Raw genomic sequence first — 19782 nt, 5'->3', positions numbered from 1 at the left:
CTAGCTTGTCTAGTAGAACCTTGCTACAAACCTGTGTTATTTTTTCAGATTATATGAATATTCTAATTGTTTGAATATTTTGTAAGACTACTGTTGACACTTAGGAACTTGTTAAAGATGTTCTTAGGTTAGAAATTCTAGCACTATGCCTCTTAAGCATGGTGTTTATATGGCATTAGTGCTAGTGATGCTGTTTCTATTCAAGTTATATCACCTGATGTTCTTATTAGTTATGGCGTATGAGAACACTAGCATGCAATTTACTGAAACGGTAGGGTGCTTGGCCTGGCTTTTAGTCTTAACTCTTTAAGTTAGAAATGATTCTCATAAGCTTGATTAAAAGTAACTAGCCTTATCACATGCGCTTTGCACGTGCGATGATGCTTTTCATTTTTTATTTTTTGGGTTTACACGTTTTACTCATGGGAGCTTTATTTTATTTTTTATTTTAAGAAGAAGTTGTATTAGTACTTGACTACTAATCCGAGAGAGAAATGTGGAGGTGGGATAAAAACAGTTCAGTGATAATAAAAAATGGTACGTTTCTGGAAAAAGGTAAAAACTGTTTTGTTTTTTTTTTTTTTTTTTTATATTTTTTCTAAAAGAAGAAGTTGTATTAGTACTTGACAACTAACGTGAGAGAAAAATGTGGAGCTGGGAGAAAAAAGTGTTTTTTATTTTTTAAATTTAGCTAAAAATTAGGTGTTTTTGAAATACTAATTTTTCATGTCTAACCCTATGATTTAAGCCTTAGAAACAGATGAATTTGAGGGTATTTTGGGCATCTAAATAGATGATCCCAAACAGGCAATACACTTAAATAGTACTATAGATACGTGTTGGGTGTGTGAGTACCAAGCTAAATGGATAAATGTAGCAGCCTCAAAATATTTTTTTTTACAGAAGGATTGGCATGTAATTTAGTGACTCTGTGAAAGAGATACAATTTAATGGGCTTTTGGTTTTGGTTGATGATGGTAATGCCCAGGGCTATCCATGGGTCGAGTCGAGTTGGCAAAATCAACCCATGCCCATTTTCCCACACAAACCCACCAACTTAAATACGACCTAAACCCACCCAATTATTAATTGGGTTAAATGGGTAGTAACCCAATTAGACCCAATTATAACTAATGTTAATTGGGTTTTAACTAGGTACCCAATTAAGCCCAAATATCATTTCTACAAATTACCAAACTCTAAAGTACCCCAAAACCACTAAAAAGACCAAAATACCCATAAAACCTCCAAAATTACTAAAATACCTCCTAAACCTAAAAATGAAATAAATACCCCCCGAAATCTTAAAATGACCAAAATACCCCCTAAATCTAAAAAATGACCAAAATACCTCTAAAACATTAAAATGACCAAAATACTCCCTAAACCCATCAAATGACCGAAATACCCTTGAAACCTTAAAAAAAACCAAAGTACCCCCCTAAACCTAAAAAATGAACAAAATACCTCTAAAACCCAAAAATGACCAAAATACCCCTAGAACCTAAAAAACGATCAAAATTCCATCGAAACCTAAAATTTTGCTCATTTTGTTTTTGTTTACTTACCCGATTGTGTACTAAACTGGATTGGTAGTAGATGCTTAACAATATTGGTGTACAATATTACTTAAGAATAAAAAGCATTTAGGAAGAGTTGAATAAATTTTTTGATTTTAATTAAGAATGATCTCAATTGCAATAATAGAACAATTACTATCTACAACAACACTACAGATCATAGTAGATTTCAACAAAGGGCTGAACTTAAACAACTAAAAAAATTACCCAATTTCATTTAAATAAAGAAAAAGGGAACATGTTAGATGGGATTCTATTTAGAATAGAACCCCGATAACCTATCTGCTAATTGTATTTGTACATTCTACATTAGTTTTAACAGCTTGGGAGGCATTTCATTAATGTTTATTGGTACAAGTAGGAGGGTTCAGCTTGCCCGAAATTGCAGGCTGGACGTTAGTACAAGTGGAAGTAGCAGATCCTCCACCTCCCTTGTACACGAGATCAATGTCAGAAAGCACTACTTGTTGGCATGGTACACTTTTACTGCAAATAAGATTCACAGCTTCCTTTGTCGAAGAAGTGCCTCTAATTTTCTTGAAGCTAACATTGCTGATCTTAACTTTAGAGGGAGACTGAAAACAAAACAAAAAAACGCACCCAAGAATTCGATATTAGTAGTTTTACTTTTTTTTAACATCAAAATTTGTGTATATATTTGTGATGTTTATAATAACCTGGTTTGTGCATTGACTGTTTGGGCAGTAGTTTTGATCAATGATGATAGGATTGGCAACATTGTTCATGACAACATCCTCGAAATGTATATCACAAGCAACTCCAAAAGAGGAAGCAGGCCATGTTTTTATTCTAACACCATTATCTGTATTGCTAAGTGTGGCACCAGTAACTCTGATTCCTGAAACAGGTTCTTCGTCCTGGTATCTTCCAAGACTTCCAACGCTGATACCATGGCCAGGTCCACAAGTTACTTGGTTAACAGTAATATCTTGGGTTCCATCACCAAAGGAGATGCAATCATCACCTGTTCCAATATTGGCATTGGTAATGGTGATCTGAGATGAACGTCCCACGTGGATTCCATCGGTGTTGGGGCTATCTGCAGGTGCAGTTATGGTAACATGTTGGAATTGCAACTTCTTGCATTCCAAAAGGTTGATGTGGAAATATTTGCTGTCCTTCGATGTAATGTCTTGGACTTTTGAATTTGTGATGTAGTCGAACCTTATATTTTGTTCATGTTTACAAGTTAGATAAATTAAAAAGCTAAATATGAGCGCTCGAGTTTCATTTAAAAACATTTTAATTAGTAAAATGGTAACTATTCTTTGAATTATACAAAAATAAATAAATAAATTGTTTGGAAACAAACGTGATCATTAAATCAATATAAAAAAATGGTAAAGTTGTAGCAAATATTATTACATAAAAACTTACAAATTAATATTTCTATGAACGTGGTTGGTACTACTTCAATAATATTATATTATATAAACAATTCTTCAGAGACCACAAGCTTTATCAAAAGATTACATGTGCGATTGTGATTGGTGAATTATCGCTTTTATATTTAACCATTGTTTTTTCTATATCGCTTATAGTCGCACACGTTAGTGTTGTGGCACAAAAAGTACTCCATAAACTTTCTCATATATAAATTTTAAAATAAATTCTTTTTTGAGTTGTGACACATCACTATACAAAACTTGTCAAATTATTAGTAAAACATCATTTAACATATAAATGTTTGATTTCTTTTTTTAATGGATAAATTTTGTAAAGTTGTAGTGTTTATGTATATCTAATAGAAAATGATGGAATATAAATGCTAATTAATTAAGATTGAAATCTTACAATAGGAAGTACGCTGCAGTTTTTGTCTTTGTCACACTCATTTTTTTGCCATGCTTGTTGTCCTTTGCCATCAAAAACTCCACCACCTGACACAGTGAGACTGTCGATACGTTCAAAAGCAACCCAACCATCTTTACCGTTGAAGGAGGCAACATCTGATGGGGCCTGTAGGGTTCCCTGAAGGTTAAACTCAATTGCACCTTTGCATGGACCCAACAAAGTCACTAAACCTAGTTTGTATACCCCTGCTGAAATCACAACTTTACTTCCTGCTACTGCGCACGCAGCTTTCCAAGCTTTTGTCAAAGCCTAAACACAATGCGAAAAAAAAAAAAAAAAAAAATCAAGATCAGTATATAATAATCATTTTGCAGGTTAATGTTTTATCATCTAGTAATGACATCGATCTGTTTCTAGTGTAAATAGAGTTTGAACCTAAGTTCTCTTGTTAAAGTTAAAAGGCTTTACTAGTGATGTTAACTGGAACACACTCTTCTTGCCAATTACGTATTTATACCTGAGTTATATCAGCATTAGGTTGTGCTCCATATGATTTAACATCAAAGACCTGCTGGGCTTTGGTGGATGCCAACACCAATAGCAAGGAAATTGTTGCAATGCTTAAATTCTTTCCCATCTTGTTGTTCTTTATTTTCTTTTTATTGCCAGTTTGTTGTACGAAATGATGGTAACCCCATTTGGTTTGAAGCTATTTATACTTCAATACTTGGGTTCCACACCATTGAAACTACTCAACTAATATTAACTAATTTAATGCAAGGTTGCTAAGAACTCTCCTGTATATACTTCAACTTTTGTACTATTATTAGTTTTTGTGCTTTCTCCTCCACTAATTAATTATCGTTTGTTATTGTATAAGACAAGATTATTTTACTTTTGTATATCATCTTAACTTCTTTGTTTTAAATGGCACGCTATTAGCCACCTGAAATATGTTCATCTTATCATGTAACCAAAGTGAATACTTCTGTTAGTAAAGGGGGAAAACTCCAGTAAATTCTACCAAAATTGTAAAATTAGCATAGGCGACATGTTTGTCTACGCTTTACAATAGCAAATAATGAAACCCACCAATATTTTGCTCATTTTTTAGGTTTCGGGGGCATTTTGGTAATTTTATTTTGTTTTTGTGATGTATTTCTATCAGTTTTTTAGGTTTTGAGATGTATTTATGTCTTTTTTTTTTTGTTTAGGGGGGTATTTTGGTCAATTTTTAGGTTTTAGGGGTATTTTACTTATTCACCCCATCTTTTATTTATTGCACCTTTTACTTCTTTTGTTCTATATATATATATATATATATATATATATATATATCATCACCTAAGAAAAAGATTTCCTATCTATTCTTTTAAAATGAGCTTTCCAACATGTGTTAAATGTCAACCAGAGCTTTCCTCACTAGCATAAAGGCACCTAGACAGTCAAAATTAAGTTATTAATGCCACATTTGTTTTGAGGTAAAATATTTTCAGATGTAAAATATTTTATGTGTAAATAATTTTACAAGTAAAACATTTTTAGTACAAATACTTTCAGGTGTTTGGGATGATAAGTAAAAAATTTTAAGCAAACCACCAAAATCGATGGCTCAACACTGAAGTCGTTGGTGCCGAAGGTCTAGTGACCAGACCATTGGAACTGACAGTCAGAGCGGAGGCTTCGATGACCAGAGTGCCGAAAATCACCATCGGAGCAATATCTCCAATGACCTGACCGCCAAAACCTTTATTCAAAACAATTTCTTTGGTTACCGACCCCCCAACACCAATTGCGATGTGGCGCCTTTGGCAACTGGACCGCCGCCACCAATTGTCGTTGTGGCATCTTCGACCATCAAACGACTAGTGCCGATTGCCAGTGAGGGGTCTCTTGCCACTAAACTGCCAGCACCGATCGCTAGAGCGGAGTGGTGACCTAGCGACTAGATTGCAGAGGCGAAGCCACTGTGTGTTTTTGGAAAATGTTTTACCAAATTTTCAAAGGTACAACTCTTTCTAAAGGATTTTACAGTCAACAGAAAATATTTTACAAGTTTGACTATATTTTACATGGAAACAAATACCTAAAAATTGGAAAAAAAAATTCTAATAAATATTATACATCAAAACAAACGGAGCATAAGAAACCATCTAATATGAGCCACGATGATCTTCGACACTATCTTATACAATGTGTTGCAGAAGCTAATAGGTCTGTAATTGCCATGGGATTCAGGGTTTGGACATTTGGGGATAAGAGAGCTAGTGTTGTCAAGGTAGTCCAGGATACACCCTGATGAGCCGAAAATAACACAAGATCGTTACTCCGTGTCTATGACGATCCGGGCAAGCGTTACGCATTTATTGCAAATTCTAAAATTTTAAAGTGTAAAATCCAAACATTTCCAAATTTTAGAGGTGTAATTTGAAATTTAGCTTAATAAATATGCCAAAGTTGCCATAGTTACCGTAATTTTTTCAAAAAAAAAAATGTTAAATAATATTAGCAATCTTCCAAGGAATCATGTTACTACCAATAGCGCCATCAATAACAATTTTCGTTTCTCATTCATCCTGTTGGACGTTTAAGAAAAACACACTCAATTATACAATAACGATTAGGAAATATCTTATTAATACAACATTGATATATATATATATATATATATATATGCAATTTGAAAAAGAAAAAAATTGATATATTTGTCAAAGAATTTTCACCAATGTATCATGGCCATTCAGATAAGTTTCTTGACCAACTCGAACCACTCAATAATGTAATCAACTTGCCCTGTAGTTAACATGCACATGCTACCAATAACGCTCAGCATAGCATAGGACATTTATATGAAAACTATGATCCTGATATTCGGTACTCCCACAGATTGAGCATACAATGTACTTAGTAAATCTCTAGAATATGATTGAACTTGATCCAAAATATTCCTACCGGAGCTAATACCTAGAACTAAAATTTCGGATCTTCAATCAAAGTCAGAACCAGCGTACTAAAAAATAGAAACATGGTGGTCCACAACATAAGTGGTACAACTAATAATCAAGATTTGAAAATAATGGAGTGCCTTCCATCTCAAACTATACTTATATATCATTTTTTTTTTTTTTTGCACAAAATAATTTTATTTATACAACAATAACAGTACAAGTTCTGCCTTCAGAGAGAAAACACAACAAACCAGGAAGCACTAAATCAAAAGACATGTAGAAGCCCAAAATTGAAGAGGCAGGTGTGGTTCTTAAATAAGCTAGGCTCCTCAAGTGGATGTCACACCAAAATGTATGCAACACGGCTTCCTGGTAAAGAAAAAGAACTTGTACACTGGTGAGTTCAGACATTAAGGAAGTCCTACAGCATCATTGATTTGTCTGCTTGAATTGGCAAAAAAGGAAACAATCAATCTTGTATGTCCATATTTTGCGCATATCTATTCAGCCATCAGAGCACTGAACAAAGATAAAAACATAAAATATATAAATATACCTCTAACAGAAGAATAGTGAGAAAAATGAAAGCTTGAAGTTATATAATCATTTGCACACAATTTAAATAGAGGTCAGAAGTCCAGAATAATAGTTCATATGAAAAGCCTTCAGAGAAAGAGAATGCTCCACCCACACAAGTGGAAAGCCTCTTCCTCTCTCTTTTCTCTCTCTCTTACACACAACCAGAGTATGTAAATTGAGTTAACTCACGTAAGAGCTTACCTAAATTGTATTAGGCAAAATACTATTTGCAAGATCCTGATTTATGCATACAGGCAGTGGTGGCATATGACTCATAATGCCAGGCATATCTCTCATGCTGCAAAGATTGAAAAAGCATTCACATAAAGTGAACTCTTAACGCCAAACCCTAATACAAATCAGGACATGAAACAATAGAGTTTATGTTAAAATTAAGATAAAATTAAGATAAATAAGAGTATCCACATACTCATTGAGGATAGCAGAAATGTTGGTTCTCGTCCGACAGAAGAGATTGATGTTATCCTCCAACTGTTCATAGAAGTATAAAATTATTTTGATAACTACAAAACTGCAATTATTATTATCTGACTAATATTGAGAAGATAAGGCATTTTACATCATCTGGAAAGTAATATAAATGAGATCTACACACACAGAAAACTATGGAGGAAAAAAATAATAGGCTAAAAATGCACTGTACACCCCCGAAATTTGGGCTGAGTTTGATTTTTGTCTCTCAAATTTAACAAGATGTAATTTCATTAAAAATATAAAAAGTATCCATTTTATATAAGTAAAAATTTCTTCTAGGTATCAATTTCATTCTTACATCCATCATCCATTAAATAAACTAGTGTATAACTTGTACATATGCACAGTACAATTAAAAAAAATTACAATTACACACATATATGGATTCAAATTATACTCTCTCTCTCTCTCTCTCTCTCTATTTTATTTTTTTATTTTAATTTCTTTTAGATATACACATGAGTTTACTCTTTCTTTTTATCTTTTTTTGTTTATTGAGTTTTTTATGATTTATTTATATTAAACCTTTCGTCTTTTGCACCTCATTAACTCACTTAGAACAAAAATTATTAAAAAAAAAATTAAAATTAAAAATCTTAAATAGAACACGTGGCGCAAAATTAGATAACAATTGGAACTTTAAAACTTAATTGGATTTTCTCTCAGTTTTACCTATTTATATATATATATATATATATATATATATTGCATATGGTGGCAGATAGAGCGTTGACGTGGCCTGGAATAAATTTAAAGGAATACAAATGGAAGAATGAAAGTGATGATTCAAAAATTTTTCAGGGATGAAATTGTAACCTTTTAAATTTGAGGAACAAAAATCGAACTTGAACCAAATTTAAGGGATGAAAAGTATAATTCAGCCAATATCTTAAATAGTGCATGGTAAGGGAGGGAAAATCAAGCTGTTTTAGTATCCTCTGATGCTCCGACATTTAGGGACCGGGAACCTACTTAGGAAAACTAAAAAAAAAAAAAAAGAGATTCCTCTAACTCACAAGAAAAACAATAGAAAAAAGGCCATCTTAACCAACAAGGTACAAGAGTTTTTCAATTTGTGCCATAACCAGCATGCTAGTTCTCAGATTAAAGAATAAGAAGTTAAATAAGAACAAATGAATGGCAATTGCATAGTAACTAATTTTTATTATATCCTAACAGAAGCCAAAACAATAAAGAATAGGTGAAAGAAAAGGTCAGGCGGTCTAATATTACCATGCAAAACTTTGCTCCTTTAATGATACATGTACAAATAATTCTTTAATTCTAGATTTTATTTTTCTATATCCAGAATCCATCTTCATACATACACTCACAAGAGCAAAAAATTGTTTTGGATGTAAAAGGACAGAGAAGCTTTATATCCATAAATTCAATATCTACAAACTATTGTTTGATACGTATCTGGGTATATTACTCGAAATATATTGTTGTATCGTTGAGTTGAGTGTGCTTAAACTGCTAAGCTAAATTGATTAATTAAATAGAGATATAATATAAAATCTAATGTCATCATTCAAATTTCTTATCCATGGTGGTTAGGAAATATTTTCATTCTACTAATAATTACCTAAACTTCCTTCTAATAACTTTCATTAGGCTAAAGTATGACCATCTATTGCATCTTATTGCTGGAAAACATGGGTTGACAGGTTGGATCACTGAGTTGAGCATAAGAGCAAGATAATCTAAACTTTTGAGCACATGGGTTTAAGGTGTTCCATCAAAAGCTAATAGAATCAGCTAATTGCAATTTGTGGAACAGATAAGCGGACACAAGAATCTCTCTCTATCTCCCTCTCTTCCCCCCAACTCCCCTTATTTTAAAAAAATAAAAATAAAAAAATAAAAAAAAATTAAGAAACTAATAAGCTAACACAGATGATCCCTCGGGGGAAGGCTATTAAATGGCAGGTACACAGAATCAGCATAATTTTATGTGTTGTCATTCTTTGCATTGGCAATGTTACATTTGTACCATACCCAAGCTGTCATATTGGTCAATCAGAGGCACTTTAAACCTATGGGCTGCACAATGAGAGCTAGTACTCTTGCATCCCTTTAGGGGTCTTTTAAATAGCTAAGGCTGATTTGTTTCGGATACTGAATCAATTTAACTAATCAACAGGTAGGCAAAATGCCAAAAAAGGGGTATGTCAATTTGACATAACAATAAGAAAGTTAGAATACATCCCCTGTTTCTTTCCCTACAGCTAATATTTTATTGTTTGTATCAACGTCCTTTGCAAATTCACTCGAAAAGAACCGCCATGGAAATAAGGGTATAAGGATTTTTCTTTATTCAAACTAGGGAATTAGGAATTCACCTTGTATGCAGAAAGATTAGCAGCAATTTGGCTAAAAACTTGAGCATTCTGTTCCAAGAGAAGCTTTGTTGGGCCACTTATTCCTGCAACAACCAAAGAAAAATATAACTTCAGTAAAAACTGGCCAAGCTGCAACCAACAAAACATATAAATAAATAAACAAACAGTGATGACAATACATCTGTGCAACTGTGATGAAAGTGAGAAATTCATAGCAGTTCCAATGCTACACCTTCAACTACTTAATCTTCTCTCTTACATAATGATTATGGCCCAGAAACTGAGTGAATAGTGAGAAATTCATATTATTTTTGAATAGGTACATTGCTCCCAACGAGGTCACTGTTTGTACAGCAATCACTTCATTTTGCATAATACTTAACTGCTCATGCAGTAGTCTGGAATGTGCAATGATAAAAGACCTAACAGGAATAGGCAACTGTCTAAAAACTAACAGGAATAGGCAACTGAATAATTTTAAGTATTAATAATAGGAAGACAAAAAATATTATTATCAAATAAATATCATATTAAGAACACTAACCTTCATAAGGCATACGCTCATTCTGATCCATATGGTGCATCATAATGGAATATGCAGCAATGTTCAGAGGCGGAGCTGAATGTATATTGATCTTTGAGGATGACTCCACCAGCTTATCCTGAAGAAGCATGATCTTTAGAATACTGGTTCCTCTATCAACACTAGATCCTAAAGACATTAATTGATACAATAAATTAAAACAGGATGCATCTATCGCTTCATATTTAAGTTGAGTTGTAAGAAAATTAAGTTCACCATATGTGAACTTTTATCACTAGTCCAGTGATGATACATAATTATATATTAACTATTAGGTAGCATAAACCTAGCTATGAATATATACTGCAAGCGACCATGAGAAAAGTCTTTTTCATCAGATGAAACTGCAAGCATGTTGATACTATCAAGAGTTTGTGACAGGAAGGGGGGGGGGGGGGGGGGGGTGGCAGGGAAGAGAAAGCACATATATGTTGATTGGTAACAGGATATATGCAAATCTTGTATTTAATGTAAATAACAGTGATTGGCAATGCAGATTGGCAGAGTGGGATACAAAAGGCCAAGTTAAACACATTAGGGCAAGGCAAGATTGATATTAGGACAAGAAAAGGTTCAATCTTGAAAGTGGCATTAATTTCAATGATAAGAATCAATTCTAATTTACATTGAAGATCTTTAGTAAAAATAACTTAAGATTATCTTCAGAATATAACAGATACTTAAAATAAACAAATACACAACTTACATCAAAATGCACTAACATACCTTTCGATTATTCAGCTTTTTTCCCACATTATGTTCTTCAGATTTTCTTCGCTTTCTCTGCAAAAGGTTTCATGTGTAATTTTAAGACAGAAAAACAGAATGAAGTAATATTATGCACAATTAGAACAAACCCATAATACTCAAAAGGCTTTCAATAATCACAAAGTACAGATAAATGACAAAAAAAAATTCTATGGCTCTATGCTAACGTTTGAACAAGAGCAGACACCGAAATTTTCTTTTAGAAATGCTGGCTAAGGACGCATGCCCAAACATCATCATGCCTTTTGATGTCATAATCTATCTCATATGGCTTGTTTAACAAGAAAATCCATCAAATGGCTATTCCCTCCTAACCTATGACACGACTTTATTTTAACGTAGGGAACCATTCTAAAGAAGAGCCCTTTGGACTCATATCTAGCCCGTAAAACCTACAGGCAACGAACCCCACCTGCCAGAGTAAAATGTACTAACGAGTGATCTATTGTCTCACACTCTCTTCCAAAAATTCTCAATTGCCAAATTTTCTGCAATTCTGAAGCTAGCACATGCTGCAATGGTCCATGTTTCTGGCAGGCCTGGAATCTCTTAGCATATAAAAAAGAAATCGGACAAGACGAAGTAAGAGCATTATAAACCAAACACAATCTCAGCAAATGCTAACTCCCAAACAGTGCTGTTAAAAGTGCAAGCACACCTAAGCACAAAGATTTATGAACCCTAGGTGCAAAATGCAAAGTGCAAAATAAGTAAACTTTTAAATAATGATAAGTAAAATATTTAGAGTATGTGTTTTGAATGAGCTATTTTGTCTAAAAAAATAAAATATGTAAAAGTACAACTGTACCTAGAAAAAGTTAGGCTTTTAAAAACTGTACATAAGCTAATGATAAAAATAAGTTGACATTTTTCTACAATAAATGGACCCTTAATATAAAACCACTAAATATTTAGTTTTACTATGCTATCAAACCACTAATTAATTGTTTAAAAAAAGAAAGAGAGAAGAAAACTAAATTAGTGCTTTGTTTGGTTGAAATTGAAGCAAACAAAATCAATACCCTGTTTTGAACATGGTGTCTTCCAAATTTTCATATATTTTTTATTTTGAGTGTCACGTTGCTTGTGGTTTCCTTTTCCCTGGGAAAAAAAAACCAAGAAGAAGGGAGGTGGGGGGGGGGGGGGGGTGAGGGAGGATAATGTGATCCCTTGAATCCAGGAAAACTAAATTAGTGCTTTGTTTAGGGGTGAAATTGAAGCAAACAGAATGAATACTCATGAACCTGATGTCTTTCAAATTTTCATATATATTTTATTTTGAGTGTCATGTTGTTTGTGGTTTCCTTTTTCCTGGAAAAAATAATATTAATAAATCAAATTTGGGGGAGAGGGGAGGGTCAGGCTGCCTACTGATTACATCTTCCAAGCCCTGCAAAAGTGAGAACTTTGTGCACTAGATAAGACCTAAGGGAAAACATATTGTAATAATAGAGCTGGTATAACTAATCAATATCAAAAATTTTACTTGGTTTAAGATCCAACAGTTACTTTTTTCCCCCCTGATTAGTACACTCCACGTGCAACTTATGGTTTTTGAATCCACAACCTTATTATCCACTTTACTCTTCATTTAAGAACTAATGGTTATCTTTTCCCTGATTGTAAGTTATACACACAGTGTAGATCTTGAACTCATGACCTCACTCTCCACCTTACTCCTTTTTGACAACGAGGAACAGTGTTGTTAAAAGCGCTAAGCGCACTTAAGCGCAAAGGCCTCCTAGAGCCTAGGTGCAAAGCGCAAGCCTGATCGATGTGAAGCGCATATTTAAAATTTAAAAAAAAATAAAATAAAATAAATAAAATAACAAATTTATAAAAAATTATTAATGGTCAATACAACGATCAAGTGATCAATTAATCATATAAATTACAATTTTTATATAATTTATATAACATTTTATAATTCTCTTGTGCTTTACAAAATATATGCAAACATGACATTTGATGGCCATGATTACAAAAAATCATAGAATCAAAATAGAAGTATAGAACCAGAAAGGCAAAGGTGAAAAAGTACTTGAATGTTAAGTAATGTTATCTTTGCCTAACAAAATCAATGCAAATATGCAATGCAATCCTAATCTACATAATCATCATCCTCATTAAGCAAGGGACCATCATAATTGTCTGACTTGAGTGTTTGTTTGCGTGGTCGTGGTCCAAAAGTTCTAAAATATCTAAAGAGGTAGACTTAGGTTTATGGTAGCACACCACATTATTAGTTTTTATATATTACATCAATGGCTTATTTCAAACATATTTAGATCTAATGGCTAAAAATCAAATCAGGATTTAAAAAAAAAAAAAAAGAATTACAAAAGCTCAAAAAAGCGCACTTTGCACTTAATAAAAAATCTCTAAAAAGCGCCTAAGGCACACTTTTGTGAGGGCGCCTCGCTTTAGAGGGAAAAAGCCCCAAGGCATGTGCACTCTGCACTTTGCACTTAAGTGCGCTTTTAACAACACTGACGAGGAACCTCGAAGACTGTGTCGACCATTGTGTCTTTTTACCTAGTTAAACCCTAGACCCATGTAATGCACTCACATCACTCAGGTCACCAATGGGACGTGGCCCCAAGAAATTGTTTCCACCAAGTTTATTCGAACCTTAGACTTGAAGGGTGCATGCCACCAAGCCCAAGGCCTTGACTGTTGGAGCCTTACAAAGAGAAGAGATGTCATTTGAACTTAGAGAAGGTTGTATCACACAAACCTCAAACAAAGCAAGTTGTATCGCACAAACTTCAAACAAAGCTTCATAGCTATTGAATACTTTAGAACATTTATTCTTCTCTCCTTTGAAAAGAAAGCATTACATTCATAAATTAGATGACTAAGGGCCTGTTTAGTAGCGGCTTTTAAGTATTGTTGTTCAAAATGATGTGAAACAGTGGTTTAAAAAGTGTTGTGAAAACTGTGGTTAAAAAGTGTTGTGAGAATAAGTGTTAAAGTACTCATAATGCAGAAAATGTTTTTGGTACTATATTTCAAATAACATATTTTAAAATGTGAAAAAGCATAATTGTGTATTTGGTATGTGTATGTGTATATGTTTTAAAAAAAAAATGGAAAATTTTCTAACAAAAGCAATGTTTTTAATTTAAGGAGAGAGAAACACGCATTCCACTAAGCCATAGCCAGCTCCCTCTCTCCCTCTTCTTCCCCCTCTCACCCTCTTTGCGTTACAAGACCCAACAGTGGGTTTGGCCTTCTATTTTCCTTCCAATCTGAACACACTAACACACAAATTTGCAAAAGAAATTCAAAATAGTTCACAAAATTCCAATTTACAAAACCCATAAAACAACCCAACGCACCAAATCTGAAAATTGAAGAGAGTCATTTGCTGAAAGATGGCAAAAGAAGAAGAAGAAGAAGAAGAAGAGAGCATGCAAGGGAAAAAAAGGCAAAAGAAGAAGAAGAAGACAGCGTGCAAGAGATAAAGAGGAAAAAAAAGAAAGAGAAGAAGAAGAGAGCGTAGCACAAGAGAAAGAGGAAAGAAGGAAGAAAGAAAGAAAGAAGAAGAGGAAGAAAAAAGAATAACAGGGTGCAAGAGAGAGAGAGAGAAAAGAAAAGTCAGCCGGAGAGAGAAAGAAAATAAGGTGCCTTGTCACTTCAATGGGTCCCACAATTTTCTAAATATTTACAATAATGCCATTCAACAATGCCATTCAGCATTGTCTAAAGAATGGAATGCATGAAGATGAGTTCTTAAAAGGGTTGTAACTTCTTTGAGAGAGTCACCTCCTCCAATTGAGACTACTTTGAGCAGGTCACCTTCTTGCCACAGAGGGTAGTATACTCCTCATCTTGGCAAGATGATCTGAATGGGTAGGTGGATTTCATCATTTAGGCCACTTAAGAAGCAACTCAACTTGTGCCCCTCTGAAAGACCCTAGATCCGGTTGGATTAAAATTCAAATTGTGCCTTGTAATGCCACCGTCAATGTTTGTCTTAGTCTCACCTTCTCCAATTGAGACTACTTTGAGAGAGTCACCTTCTTGTCGCATAGGGTATACTCCTCATCTTGGTAAGACAATTTGAACGGGTAGGCAGATTTCATCATTTAGGCCACTTAAGAAGCAACTCAACTTGTGCCCCACTTAAGGACCCTTGATCCAATTGGATAGAAATTCAAATTTCCAAGTAATTGGCCACCATCAATATCTGTCTTAGTTTATTAAGTGCTTCCATCAGTCGTCATAGATTGTGGATCTGAATTGAGTTTGCATGGCATCTACAAAAATCTCCCAATCCATCAATAAGCCTATGCTTTCCACATCTTGGAACCACACTAAAGCTTCTGCCTCCATATAAAATAAGGCCGTGAAGATTCTTTGGTGCATCAGGGTGTGATAGTAATGAAAGAATCAGCAGGCCTTGTAAATCCAATAAGGAATGGAACTTAAAAAACATGATCTTGATCGGCTTTAGGCATTGAATGCTTAAGTTTCCTCCACTATGATTTCTCGTTGTGGTCCTCAACGATCATTCATAAGGATGGCCACGGTTTTTTTTAGCTCATCAATGCCAAACAAAGTTCCTGGAATCTTGTCTAAATGGATGATGATGGTGTCAATGGACTTTGGTGGCTTGAAATCGTGTTGGCAAGTTGTACAATTGTACCTTTGACCATTGGGGATAGCTACTATAATAACATTTGATAAGGACACAATTGGGGGTTGTTGTTCTTAAGGAGATTTAAGTGGAATCTTTTTGATGATGAGGAACCCCAGAGACTGTGCAGAGCATAGTGTCTTTTTACCCCGTTAAACCCCAGACCCATGTAACGCGCCCACATCACACAAATCTGGTAAGTCATCGGCTTCGCCAATGGGACGTGGCCCCTAGAAATTTTTTGCACTCTGGGGATTTGAACCTTAGACTTGGATGGAGCATACCACCAAGCCCAAGGCCCTGACCACTTGAGCCAACCCCAAGGGGTTGAGATTTAAGCGGAATCTTGATATAAAAGGTGGAATTTTTGAGTTTAAAGGATTTTAAAGTTTCGGTTACAAGTGAATCTTGGAGTGGGATACGAATGCTTGATGGGCTGAAGGCTAGGTTTAGGTATTTAGGCCTTGGGGAATCTGGGTGTGGCTTAGGAATTAGGATGGTGCAAGTGTTTGATGATGATTCTTGAATGAATGGAATGCATGAAGATTAGTGGTTAAAAAGGTCACCTTCTCTAAATGAAACTACTTTGAGAGAGCCTCTCCCTCCAAGAAAGACTGATCACTAGTCTAAGCACAAAAGTGTGCAATTCATCATTCAAAGTCCTAAATGAGAGTTACAAATACAAACATTTAATTATACATCACCTGCCTTATTCTAATTGGCCCACATGGCTCAATATCATTGGCTTACTAATTCTACATGTGCTCAAAAGGATTTACAAATGATTAATGTGCTACATGTGCTTCATCCCTAACTAACTCAAACTGGTCTATATCCTCATAACTGACTAACCCTAACATGTGCAACTCTTGTTATCTCATACAAATGAGCTCCAAACTACCATCTTAGGGTTGAATCACGTGCATGGGAGTAAGGAGCTGCCATAGAAAATTGGCCCCCATTCTGCCATGGGAATGCTGATAGACACTCTATCAGCCCCCTCGGAATGCCTATCAGAATATTTCACTTAGGATCTGTTTGCATTTTTCCGTACTTGCGGGTCCCATGAACAGTGCCCATGGACCCACTAAAAAAACACAGCCGCACTGAAACGCGCTATCCAAACTAACACTTAATGTTAGGGTTTTTTTTTGCATTCTCAATTTTTCATGCATTCCTAATAGCACAAAATATATGACTAATACTAACTTCACACTAGGAGTTGGACTCCTTAGGCCTCAATAACTAAGCCCAAACCAAATTTCTAAACTCAAATAAAACCCAATAAATAAAACAAAACTGGTTTCTAGCTGCCTGCATCACATGCATGGTTCAAAAATGATTAAAGCTAAGAGCAACATGCCCTCAACTATTATCCACATGTGGAAAATCATGAACAAACAAGAGCAGATTCATCATTGGTCACTATAGTTCTTAATCATTTGGTTTTAAGTGTGAACAAATATTACTAAAGGATTAGTGGATTACAGCCTAATGTTCAAACTTAAAACATTAAAAATGGATTTGAAGCATAAATGTGGTTACTAGGAGACAAGTGACACTTGTAAGTCAACGTGTATTACAAGATGAGGAAGGGTGGGGAGTGACTGTAGCCCATTAAATTTCATAATTCTTGACTCTCACTGAATAATTCCCTTTAATAAAAACTTTTAGTTGAATGGACTCCGGAGAACCAACCACATGATTGCATATGATGATAGGAGAAAATAACATACTCTCATCATAGAAGCACCCAAAGTTATATACATACATAGCAAAGATGCAAATATTACCTATCAATACTTAAGACAAATCAATTTAATGAAGAGCTTACCGTCATCCACCTACACCTCAAAGCAACATCACGAACAGTTTTTTCCCGCAATGTGGCGGCAATTTTGATATACCTCATTATACTAGGTTCATCAGCATATCTGTAGAGTTAAACCACCAACAATAATGAATATCAAACACCAAAACATGGAGAAAGTAAAAACAAAGATATAGGAGTGGAAGAAGTTCAAAAGATACCAAATTATAAGAAGTTACTATGACAAGTATCCAACAGATGTATAGAAACAAAGCGACCATAGCAAAGCTTACCCAATATTAATATTTCAAGCAAAAAAAAAAAAATCTAAAAAATGTTCATAAAATTGGCAAAGAGCAACAAGACTTTACAACATCTTAAGCAAGAATTGAAGCTATGAAAAAAAAAAAAAAAAAAAAAAAATCAACGTGATGAATTCTAAGAATTTTACGGCACTGTATAATGAATATACAATAATAACTGAGGTTGCAAATTCATTCCACAAGAGGCAAATCATATGAATTTTTTATCCACAATAAAAGTTATCATGTTTGAAGCTTTTGCCAAATATTGAACTAATCATGTGTATGTCATCTGTAAACTTTAAAACATCCGAATCAAAGACTACAAGGTACAAGTATTCAACAAACTGATGAGATCAATCCCCCTCAAAATTTCGAAAGGAACAGTTCCAAATGGTTAACAAAAGCAAAAACAGAAAAAAAAAAAAAAAAAAAAAAAAAAAAATCAGCAGCAAATATAGAACCAGAACAGCATGAAGTAAAATAGCAAGAAATAAAAAAAGTAGAGACAAGACGAGTATACAGTTTGCTATTCAACTCCTATAACTAAAAACATGGTATACGAACAAAAAAAAAATTAAAAAAATTAAAAGAAGAGGAGTTATGAATAAGATACTTTTCAAGGCCTTGCTCCAATTTGTACTGTTCCTCAAGGGACCACTCGACAGCCAATCCGGTGTCGTGTTTGAGGCCGAGGCCGGGCACAGAATCGAGAAGAAGAGACGAAGCTAATGGCTGGTGAGTGATGAGGGGATGATTGTTAGAAGAATTCCCAGAAGAAAATAGCATGTTTCCACCTCCAACACCGGTGGTATTAGCGTTAGTGTTCATCACAAAGTAATTCCCTAACTGAATCATTTCAGAAGTGTTGCTGCTATTCATTGTCCCTGAATCACACTGAAATGATATCGCCGACGCCCCCGCTTCCCGATTCATACTACAACCCCCACTTCTTCTTTTTTTTTCCCCAAAAAATCTTTCCACGCTTTTCAACTTCTTCACATCGTTACCCTAGAAAAAACCTCAAATAAAATTTGGTACCCAAATTGAGAAAAAAAAAAAAAAAAAAATTTTTTTTTTTTTTTGGCCTCAACTCAAACTCATGAAATTCCCAGAATCATATCGTCCATAATTCCTCACCAATAAACCAAATTACTCAAAATTCCACACTCCATAGCTCCAAAACCCTAAAGCTCAACTCAGCTGAAGCATCTAGTCGTCTCGGTTTAGAGGTATAGAAGCGAAGAAGCTCTAAAAGGAAAACCAAATGGCAAAGAATAAGCAATATATAATAATAATATTAATATTATAATAGAAATGGTGGTAAGAGAGTAAGAGAGAGAAAGAGAAGGCGCTACCTTTTTGTGTGCAACTTTCCGACGAAGACCTAATTGGCTGTTGAGCCTTTTGTTTTTTTTTTTTTTTCCTCTCTCTCTTTCACTTCGACTCTACCCAGCTTATGGTTATATAGCAATAGTAATAGCTTTTCTTTCTTTCTTTCTTTCTTTCTTTCTAGCTTCTATTTCATTCACACTACGCAGGAGTCACTAGTCTTTTTTAATTTAGTAGTAGTAGTAATGGAGAATAGTATAGTAAAGTAAAGTAAGTAAAGTAAAGTAAAGAAGAGAGAGACAAACAGATTGCTCAGAGCTCCGCCAATAGGAAGCTGAAACAAAAGTAAGGGGGGGAACCATAAAAGGTTTCATTTGAGACCCCCTTTTTTCTATTATACAACAACTAGTAGTCTAGTACTACTACTAAAAACAAAAAAGTCCGAAATAGTAATAAAATATACAAAAACTTTTATTATTGTAGCAGATCTTGGAATTCAGCAACAGTGCGAATCCCAATAAGCATTTGATGCCAATTATTGTGGACTCTCCACCTTTCCTTTTTGCTTTGCTTTCTATGCTCA

At 34.4% G+C, this 19782-nt stretch overlaps 2 protein-coding genes across 3 annotated transcripts; both read right to left on the bottom strand.

Moving 5' to 3' along the window:
- Nucleotides 1-1918: 1918 nt before the first annotated feature.
- On the bottom strand, nucleotides 1919-4035 carry LOC126719565 (exopolygalacturonase-like). Its single transcript, XM_050422097.1, has 4 exons — nucleotides 3913-4035; nucleotides 3397-3704; nucleotides 2258-2774; nucleotides 1919-2155 (listed from the first exon to the last, which is right to left on the bottom strand). Exons 1-4 carry the CDS (start codon nucleotides 4030-4032, stop codon nucleotides 1919-1921), a joined length of 1182 nt encoding a protein of 393 aa, XP_050278054.1. The 5' UTR covers nucleotides 4033-4035.
- Nucleotides 4036-6206: 2171 nt separating this feature from the next.
- LOC126717894 (uncharacterized) lies at nucleotides 6207-19546 on the bottom strand. 2 transcript variants are annotated; one of them, XM_050419851.1, is made up of 9 exons: nucleotides 19226-19546; nucleotides 18484-19118; nucleotides 17590-17689; nucleotides 11072-11128; nucleotides 10307-10424; nucleotides 9763-9845; nucleotides 7353-7414; nucleotides 7124-7220; nucleotides 6207-6784 (listed from the first exon to the last, which is right to left on the bottom strand). In XM_050419851.1, exons 2-8 carry the CDS (start codon nucleotides 18801-18803, stop codon nucleotides 7124-7126), a joined length of 837 nt encoding a protein of 278 aa, XP_050275808.1. In that variant the 5' UTR covers nucleotides 18804-19118; nucleotides 19226-19546; the 3' UTR covers nucleotides 6207-6784. The 2 variants fall into 2 exon arrangements, with proteins under 2 accessions (XP_050275808.1, XP_050275807.1); XM_050419850.1 differs by having other exon boundaries at nucleotides 6207-6862; nucleotides 19226-19545.
- Nucleotides 19547-19782: the final 236 nt, after the last annotated feature.

This window comes from Quercus robur, chromosome 3 (genome assembly GCF_932294415.1).
Source record: "Quercus robur chromosome 3, dhQueRobu3.1, whole genome shotgun sequence".
Lineage (NCBI taxonomy): Eukaryota > Viridiplantae > Streptophyta > Magnoliopsida > Fagales > Fagaceae > Quercus > Quercus robur.
The sequence above is the reverse complement of the archived record's forward strand: the minus strand, read 5'-3'. Positions and strand labels throughout refer to the sequence as shown.